The 9915-nt window shown below is 39.6% G+C and overlaps 1 protein-coding gene across 1 annotated transcript in view; it reads left to right on the top strand.

Annotated features, from left to right (window-relative positions):
- The window catches only part of LOC149273628 (adenosylhomocysteinase A), a 6944-nt gene extending 4483 nt beyond the window's left edge, over window positions 1-2461 (top strand). The window contains exons 6-10 of the mRNA XM_089506078.1: window positions 34-241; window positions 528-615; window positions 1410-1527; window positions 1696-1890; window positions 2330-2461. Coding sequence (XP_089362204.1) covers window positions 34-241; window positions 528-615; window positions 1410-1527; window positions 1696-1890; window positions 2330-2461 — 741 coding nt within the window. The remainder of the gene's footprint in view (window positions 1-33; window positions 242-527; window positions 616-1409; window positions 1528-1695; window positions 1891-2329) is intronic.
- The last annotated feature ends 7454 nt before the right edge of the window (window positions 2462-9915 follow it).

Here is a 9915-nt window from a genome sequence, read left to right as displayed (position 1 = left end):
GCAGTCTTTATTATCCCCGTGATTCTTTCTCAGAGTAAGTTCGACAACCTGTACGGCTGCCGTGAGTCCCTAATTGACGGTATTAAGCGAGCCACAGACGTTATGATCGCAGGAAAGGTGGCAGTCGTGGCTGGCTATGGGGACGTTGGAAAGGGTTGTGCCCAGGCTCTGCGAGCCTTTGGTGCCCGTGTCATCATCACAGAAATTGACCCCATCAATGCTCTGCAGGCTGCAATGGAAGGTGAGGAACAAGTGTCATGTGAACGTATATTACAACCACTAAGCTCCCTCCCAAAGCGTACTCCTCTGTTTCATCAGTAAAAGGGAATGCTATTGCAGTGATGTCATTACACAACACTGGGGATTGTGGTCCTGATGACATCACTCACACAGTGCAGTGAATGGCTATGTTTGTTTCTTTTTTGTCTTATTTGAGGCAGAATATGTAAAGTATACGAATTCTGATTGTACTGTCGATTAGAGGTCCTCCTATCATTCCTGCTTACCTTCTAACCTCTTGACTTTAGGTTATGAGGTCACCACTATGGATGAAGCCAGCAAAGAAGGAAACCTTTTTGTCACCACTACCGGATGTGCAGATATTGTGGAAGCGAGGTGAGAAGGGTATTGCCAGGTGCTCATTACTGGCACTTGGGTTGGTATAACAATGTATATGTTACAATGGCAACTTGCTCTGAATTCATAAAAGTCCAAAGTTTCCAGTGCCCTATAGGCTTTCTTAGAGGGGAAACCGCATGCAGATCAGGGCATAAGGTATATCGGTCTGAGATCCCTGATTTATAGTAGGAAATACAATGGCTTCCTTAAAACCCCCTCTGTATATGTGTGGCCACTAGGTGGCAGGCTAGTATCGTGACATGGTATCGGCCCTTCTATAAGGTTGAGGAGCACTCTGGAATGTTTCCAGTTTATATATTAAGAGGGAGGTTACTGTTTAGGCAAACGTTGCCGTTTTCTGACGTTATGGAAATGGCTTTAATTTACTTTTACGCGAAGTACCCGATTAAAAGGGGAAAGGAATGTTTTGATTTCATAAGTAAAGGCTGCAGGCATGTGTCTCAAAAGAGGGTTCTGTGATTGAAGTATAACAGAGGCAGTGCCACAAGGGGTGAATAAAGGGTGGGGAACAAGGCCCTTAAATTGTCCATGGTGTTTGTTGAATGAAGTCGGACGATTAATTCTGTGTTTAATAATAATAATAATAAAAAAAAAAGCCTTTGGCATAAGTTTGTGTTGGATGGCCTTCAATGCACGGATCTGAGTTTTAATAAACTGCCATCTATCCCTGCATGCGGCTTATATCAAAATCACTCACCAGCTTTTTTTTTTTTTTTTTTTTTTCCTCTTTCTTTGTTTCTTTCTTTCTTCCTTATTTCCTCGGCTCTCAGACACTTTGAAGAGATGAAAGACGATTCCATTGTTTGCAACATCGGCCATTTCGATGTTGAACTTGATGTGAAATGGTTGAACGAGAACGCGGTTAAGAAAGTGAACATCAAACCGCAGGTGAAATGTTAGGCTAACCAGAGTTTTTGGATGTCTGCGATAAGTTTGACGTTTTTTATTTATACGTATTAGACTTTTAAAAGCCGCTCTATATCGATCACAGATGTGAGCTCTTTAAATCGGTGACTGGCAGAACACTAAAGGCTTGTTGCTTTCCTCCATTGGCAGGTGGATCGGTACCTTTTGAAGAATGGCAGACACATCATCCTTTTAGCCGAAGGGCGTCTGGTGAATTTGGGGTGCGCCATGGGTCACCCTAGCTTTGTCATGAGTAATTCATTCACCAATCAGGTGATGGCTCAGATTGAGCTCTGGACCAACAATGATAAATACCCCGTGGGTGTTTATTTCCTACCTAAGAAGGTAAGGCTTAGTGTATTTTATGTAAGAACAAAGTGATTTAATATTTTGACAGCTCTTGTTCTCCTGGTTTAACACTTTTTTTTTAATGCCAGCATCTGGAAATTGTACAGCATGGCTGAGCCCCTCTGGCGAGGAGGAAAAAGAATAAACGTAGCGACTAGGTGTTTTAAGAGATGTGGCTCTGTTCCATTATATAAATTGCCTTTTCATTTCCTTTTAAATTTATTTTTTTTAGTTCAGTAGACTAATATAAGCATCTGTTATGCAGGGCCAAGTAAAAGCCAATGGGTTGGCTTCCTACTTTGTTTCGTAGAAAGTAATTCCTTGTTCCGATTTTATATGATCTTGACACGTTTTGAAGGTGTTTTGGAAAAGCTGCAGTTTGTCCTTTTTTTAGAACGTATTTTATTGCTCTTTCTAACCGTTCCTCCTCTTCCAGCTGGATGAGGCTGTGGCAGCTGCCCACCTGGACAAACTCGGGGTGAAGCTCACTAAACTGTCAGACAAGCAGGCCAAGTACCTGGGGATTGACAAAGAAGGTCCATTCAAGCCTGACCATTACAGATACTGAGTCTTCAACGCTGACCCAAAGATCAAGGAGAACGCAGATTTGAGCGCACCACCTGTAGATCACAACAGCTTAGCCCCCCCCCCCCCATCAGTTATAATGGTGCCTGGTTCTGAGAAATCTCAAAAACTGGTTAATTTTGGACAGCCTGTTGTAATTTGATTTCATTCTTTTTTATATTGTTGGTTCTCCAATGAAGCACTTGTCTAAAAACTGACAAATGTTTGTTTTGTTACGCTGTCTGCTTTCCTTTCTACCTACCTCGGCTTGTTCCTCTTCTTTTGAAGAAGAAGCTGTAGCCTGAAAATATCTGAAAGCTCCAGGACCTGTGTCTGCCTATCCATAATTCCCATATGTTGTATGGGTGACTTGTGCTCTCTTACAACATAATGGGCGATTACCGTATACTGTAGCGTGTCTAAACCAGATCTGACAATCCTACCGGCAACCAATGTTTTGCAAGATGTGTTCCTTCATAAGGGTTTGGTCAATATAAGTCATTGTGATGTTTCGTATTGTGTTGTCTGTAGTCATTTTTTGCATCCTTTAATGCTATACTTCAGAGGTTACCATCCACAGTTGATGGGTTTTCAAGATGGACAACATGTTCCTAAGTAAGCCCAGTGCTAAATATCTGATTGTATTGAAATTGGATAAATCCTTTTGAAGGCCCCACCTGCTCGCCAGCCTCTTTTATCGACATGGTAGGAATGTGGAATAGACCGTTAGCGCGCCATAGATTAAAATATTTACCAGATCTGGGTGATGAGTAAAGTAAAAGCACAGCTTTACAAAACTGGAGCAGCAAGAGGAGTCCGAAAAGACAACCCCCATCCTAAAACAAGTTTTTAGCATAGGATTTGATGGCAGGTAAGACCCATGCGGACCATCTAGTCCCCCCCCCCTTTTTTTTTTTTTTTTCTTTTCCTTCCTTCTTCTGGACTTAATCTGGACATTACACACTTTTTTTTTTTTTTAAAGTACATCAACTGAAAGTTGGAAGGAGTCCCAATAAAATTGGTTTTCTAGGAGAGAAAAAAAGTTTTTCTATTTACTAATACTGTGCCGTGGGATTATTGAAGAATGGGGAAGTAAGGTTTGTATATTGAGAAAATATCTGGGAGTTGAGAGGCTGTGAACATGAAAATTTGTCAGCATTAACAATGGATTGGTGTTTCTGAAGAGAGGTTTGGAGTAACACCCAAAAACTAGGCTTAGAACCTAGTAGTTATGGATGAGACCGTAGTGTGAGGTCATAGAAAATCAGTTCCTAATACTCCATTTTTAGTACTTGGCTGAAAAGCCACCAGTAAGACTGATAAAACATCACTGGTATATAGGCAAAATTATATTCTTTGTAATTCTTGAAGAAAAGTATGACATTTTCATGATATTAATCTCGCCCTGTGTGAAAGGTCTTTGTTTTCTAAATTTCACAAGTGTGCATTTCGGAGAATGTAAACCGAATCTTCTGGAATAGTTTTTTTTTTTTTTTATTATTATAGCTGCCAAGAAATTAGGACAGTCAAAGATCAAGGTTCTTTGGCATAGATGCCACATACTCTATTCTCATTGAGCCAGAGTAGACGTTTTTAGCTACGTTAAAACTGTTTTGTGTAATAGTTATTGTGCAAGCATGTGGTCTGTGAAGCTGCTCCATTACTTTGTACGGGTAGCGTAAGCGCTCGTTGTGCGTATGGCGCCACGTGGGATGGTGATCGGGGTAGATACTCTTATCGTGCAGGAATTCGCTCTGCTGTTTGACAAGCAACTGTTTTTTTTCCCCCTCAGTTGAATTCTGGGTATGGCATCCAGAAATGGGATTAGATCTATTGTTTGCGAATCCAGACACGGAGTGGGAAGAGCCACCGCAGACAAAAAAAAAATCTATTGTTTGCACGCAATGTGTATCAGATGCTCGTTGGACACAATTCCAGAGTCGTAATCCAAAAACTTTGTGACTTTACATCTTTTTGTATGTGGTCTGATAAAAGGTGGAGTTGTGCACAGCAAGCAAAATCGCTTAAGGCAAATTTTTGCTGGATTTGTTTTTGGGCACCGAATTTCGGTCCTCGGTCGTTCGGCTTTTTTTGATTCGGAATGACATTTTAGGGGAAGGGGCGCTCCCAAAGGAGGAGGTTTCTGACGCCACCTGGACTCTTCTTTTATTATAATTTTTTTCTTTATTTTAAAAAACACTAGTCCCTACAGCTTGTCCGATCCACCCGGCAACAGCACATTTTCTGCCCCAAAATCAATGGTACATGAGTAATGAAGCACCAATCGCAGCCTCTGCTAACAGTCACACGCTCCAACTCCCATCAGTCTGCAACTGACAAGTTAAAATGGCGTCCGCACACTTAAATAGCTAGTGCTTGTCCCCTCCCCTTGTAAATGCTGATTGGCCAGAGTGAAAAAAGTAAGGAAAGACTTCCACAGGTTGTTGGACCCATCAATCACCGCCCTAACCATCAATGAGACCACCTGTTCATTGATATGTACCCGCCCACACACAGCCCCTCCCACTTTACCTCATGCACGAGCGCCAAAACAGCTTATAATGGCAGCGGCTACACGTGGTGTGGAATCCTAACAAATTTTTTTGTCGGTTTCCTCTTTTATGGGCACCTTATGGTAAGTACTTTGGGAATACATAGAACTTGACCTGCAGTCTTAGAGTTTTATTTGTAAAGGTGAAAACATTGCGTGGCCTCAATTAGGATGTCCACAAATTCAGCCTGTTTTCATCCTAAAAAAAATTTACTGGTGAAAGTGCCTCCAGCAACAGTATCCTCTACGAGTAATTCTACTACAAAACTGTCATTTACTAATGACGAGTAAACAAGATGTTATGTTTTATTCTAAGTGGAATTTCTCAGAGTTTTATTTATTTACATTTCTTGGAAAAAATTACAAAAGCTGCATAATTGTAAGAATTATTCCAAATATTATTCAAATGACACAGAAACACTCATGTATAGCAATTAAATGAAAAAAAAAAAGTACAAATATATAATCCTAATACAATAAAGTTACGCAAGAACCTGTGTTACACATAAAGCTTGTTATTTGTGCTTACTTATTACCAAGTTTTGGGTCGTTTTCATATAAAGCAGACTTCTTATAACCAGAAAAATGTGTACTGAAAACATTTCAAATAAATAATAATAATTAAAAGTGAAACTATTTGCTTGTCATAGTATTTTAATTGGGGGGAAAAAATGCTGCAACAAAAAATAATTATTAAAAGCAAAATATTTGTTTGCAATTTAAGGATCTCTAACCTCTTGCAAATCTAAAACATCTGTTTACACAGAATTTTTTTTTTTTTTTTTTTTATTTTGTGGGGGTTTTTTGTACAGCAAATAATAAAAGAATATATAAAATTATCTAGAGCAGGAGTAGCACATAAAGTGGCTAGAACAAAGTAAGAGAACCCTTTGGAGTTACCAGCATTTATTTATAAATGTGTCTTAAAATATGATCTTCATCTAAGTTACAATAATTAACAAACAAAATCTGTTTAACTTACAACACACAAATTATCGTGTTGTTTTTGTTCATATTCAATACATCATGCAAACCTTCACAGTGTGACTTGGAAAAAGTAGGTGAACCCGTAGGCTAATCACCTCAACAAAAGTTAATTGGAGTCAGGAGACCTGGAGTCCAATCAATGAAACGGGATTGGAGGTGTTTTAGAGCAACTTTGACATAAAAGACACTCACTGGAACATTTTGAGTTTGCTATTCTCAAGAAGCATCTGCTGATGTGAACCAACTCAGAAGATGTACAATCAAACATTGATTTGCATAAAACTGAAAAGGGTTACAAAGTAATCTCAAAGAGTTAGGCACAGTTAGACAAGTTGTTAATAAATGGAGATAATTTAGTACTGTGCCTGCTCTCCTTAGAAGTGGGCGCCCAGCCAAGATGACTCCAAGGGCACAAAACAACCAACAAAACCCTAGAGTAACAGCTAAAGGTTTGAAGGAGTCATTGGATCCGGGTCACATATCTGTTCATGAGCATACCATACGCAAAACATTGAACAGGCCAGAGTCCGCTGCTCTCCAATTCAACATTGCTGTTCGCCTCAAGCTTGCCAAAGAGAACCTCGACGTTCCACAACGCTACTGGGAAAATGGTTTTTGCACTGATGAAATGCTGGGAATTAAATCAAGAGAGACGTTCACACCACACATCCTAGGAATATGGTTCTATCATATACGCATTATTTTTTATTTTTTTTTATATACACATTATTATATACACATTATTATGTGTATACGTTATTATATAGACATTGTTATTATATACGCATTATGTTTATATACACATTATTGGGGCTTTTAGGGCTGTAGAACCCTGTGATACCCTCATATCAGCAAACATTCTGAGCTCCTTTAAAGGAGGGGCCTCAGGGGAGGAAAGAGAGGTAAAGGGAGGGGTTCCAAAAAGGGACTGTGTGGACACCTATAGGGAATGCATCTACATGTCGCTGTCAGTGGACCGACACCCCATTTTCGTGTACCTTGGGTCCACTGATTAGGAATATATTGCAAGTCACTGAATAGATGTATCTGACGAGTGTTCGGAGTGGTAATTTAAACCAAGTGTTTTTAAATTATAAGCCCACTCTGTTTAGTGGCCTTAGATCCAAGCTCTGTCTTGTGTCAGATTGCGTATTTAATGTGTTCTGTACCATGCTCTCTGCATCAGCCAAGTGCTCCCCTCGGCAGCAGCGGATCTGGATCTTCTCAATATCAGCCTGTCATATACTCAGATTAAAGAAGCTTCTGAAAGAGAAAGAGTGTGGAACGCCATACATTATCCAGAATGAGGCTGCCTCTGCTCACTGTGCAACATTCTAAATCACATTTCACCTTTTTATGTTTAAGATACATTCTTTTTCTGTAAATATGTTACTATATTAGGAACATAATAATCTCCAGATGGGTTCTGGGCTGCATTATTAATGGGGCACTTATCTGCATTGTTGCCACCTGCTCTGGGTATCAGTACTGGATCACATGCCTTACAGCAGATATATGACCACAGGCCATAACAGGTGTCATTTACTAAAAACTACTGGTAGATCATTCCCACAGAAAGAGCTACTCAGTCTGGTTCACCTCGCTATTCCATTAAAACTTGACCATTATGTTTTGAAATAAATATATATTAATCCACAAAGGCATATTTTTTTCGTCCGAACATAGGGATGCGGACTGAAATTTTGATTATTTAACCACAAAGTCTTCTGAGCTCTAAGGAAAGTGGGACATCAGGGGAGGAAAGAGGGGCAGAGTACCAAAAAGGGACTGTCCCTCTTAAACAGGGACACTTTGGAAGAATGTGCTAGGCCAACTGCAAAGATGATTCATCAAGGCTACTAAAAAGAACAGGGTCAGTGGCAGTTACAGGGCCAGATTACCCAGGATCTGAGACCTTTAGAGACCTAAATTCAAATTTGCTGGGGATTCCTTCAAAAGATTTCTTAGAATTGATAAATTAAGTAATTTATTCCAGAACTGATTTTTTTTGTAGTACAGTAACCAAAGTATTGAGAGGGTCCCTGGAACAACAGGAGGGTGGGAGTGCAATCGGATACGCTCACCTGTCCTAGAGAACTCCAGGTCAAACCCCAGGAGACTCCAGGTCAAACCCAGAGAGTTCCCAGACAATCAAGTATGCCTGGCAAAATTCTGAACAAGGCCAAATTTTATATGGTTAAAAATGATCAGTATACGAATTTAACTTTACTACGAATGATGTATTTAAAAGATGCGCCTTTAGAGCTTGCAATCTACCAACGTGTAAACTGATAAGAACTGCATATGTCTTTTTAATAGTATATTAAGTCTTTGCTAAGAACAGTAAAGGAAACAACGCATGTCATTTATCTGAGAAATGAAGTACAAAATATGGAAACGTGCAGTTCGCAGAGTTTCATTTCCTTTGTAAATCAATCTAAATATGACAAGAAAAAATCCCAGATACCAGGGAAAGGAGGCTGGCGTGACGGATAAGGTGAGCACGGGGCAAGCGTGGGATTCATTATGTAGAACAGCGAAGAAAATGTATGGTAAATCTCAATTTAGAAGATTTTATTTTACATGATCAGATTAAACATATTTAATTTAGAAATATTCTGGTGAGTTATCTCCTTGAACCTTTATCTCCCCCGGCTATTTATCTATTTTTGGTTTATAGCTGAGAATTACTAGATGGTGATTGTATGGATACTGTTTCTGTTTTGTGTGGCTGTGAGATATAGATTGATCTGCTATCTCACCATTTGTAAAGTAAGTCTTTTTAATCTCTAATAAATGTATTTGTACCAAAATTCTGTCCTGTCTTCCTTTCCATTTGTAATCCAAATCACAGATTGCCGATACCTGAGAGGGGAAGAAAGATCCTGACTGCAATCGATTGCTTTTCAACATTAACAGCGTGGTTTGGGGCTCCCTCTTTGAGTTACATACTGAAGGGGGATAATATTATTTTTTACATTGTTTATAGTAACATATTGCATTATGATATTGTATATCGTTTTGTTGTTTTGAGGTTTGGTTACAATAAACTATAATGTTGGTCAATATATGACCCACTTTTTCACAATCAAGAGCCGGACGTGAGGGTCCTTCTATGTAAGCTGCGCCCTGAAAAAAGTGGGGAATATTTTTGCACATATCACTGCTTATAGTAACCCATTGTAATATTATAATATTTAAAATTCAATATTTAATTTGATTTAACCATATCATTGGTTATTGGGCCACTGCTCTCCCCTACAATATGTCCCCAACTGAAAAGCTGTTGTGGTCTGGACTTCTACTGGGCCATTGCAACACCTTGATTTTTTCTTTTCCAGCCATTCTGTTGTAGATTTGCTGGTATGCTTGGGATCATTGTCCTTTTGCATGACCCAATTTTGGCCAAGCTTTAGCTGTCGGACAGATGGCCTCACATTTGACTCTAGAATACTTTGGCATACGGAGGAGTTCATGGTTGACTCAATGACTGTAAGGTTCCCAGGTCCTGTGGCTGCAAACCAAGCCCAAATCATCACCCCTCCAACACCGTGCTTGACAGTTGGTATGAGGTGTTTGTGCTGATGTGCTGTATTTGTTTTTCACACTCCACTTTGGTCTCATCTGTCCAAAGGACATTGTTCCAGAAAGCTTGTGGTTTGTTCAGATGCAACTTTGCAAACCTAAGCCATTCTGCCATGTTCTTTTTAACAAGAAGAGGCTTTCTCCTGGCAACCCTTCCAAACCATACTTGTTCAGTCTTTTTTTAATTGTACTGTCATGAACGTTAACATTTAACATGCTAGTTGCGGCCTGTAGAGTTTGAGATGTAACTCTTGTTTTTTTTTTTGCAATATCTGTGAGCATTGCACGGTCTGACCTTGGGGTGAATTTGCTGGGACGTCTACTCCTTGGAAGAT

This window comes from Sceloporus occidentalis, unplaced genomic scaffold (genome assembly GCF_023333645.1).
Source record: "Sceloporus occidentalis isolate IW3139 unplaced genomic scaffold, rSceOcc1.0.p SCAF_362, whole genome shotgun sequence".
NCBI classification, from domain to species: domain Eukaryota; kingdom Metazoa; phylum Chordata; class Lepidosauria; order Squamata; family Phrynosomatidae; genus Sceloporus; species Sceloporus occidentalis.
The sequence above is the reverse complement of the archived record's forward strand: the minus strand, read 5'-3'. Positions and strand labels throughout refer to the sequence as shown.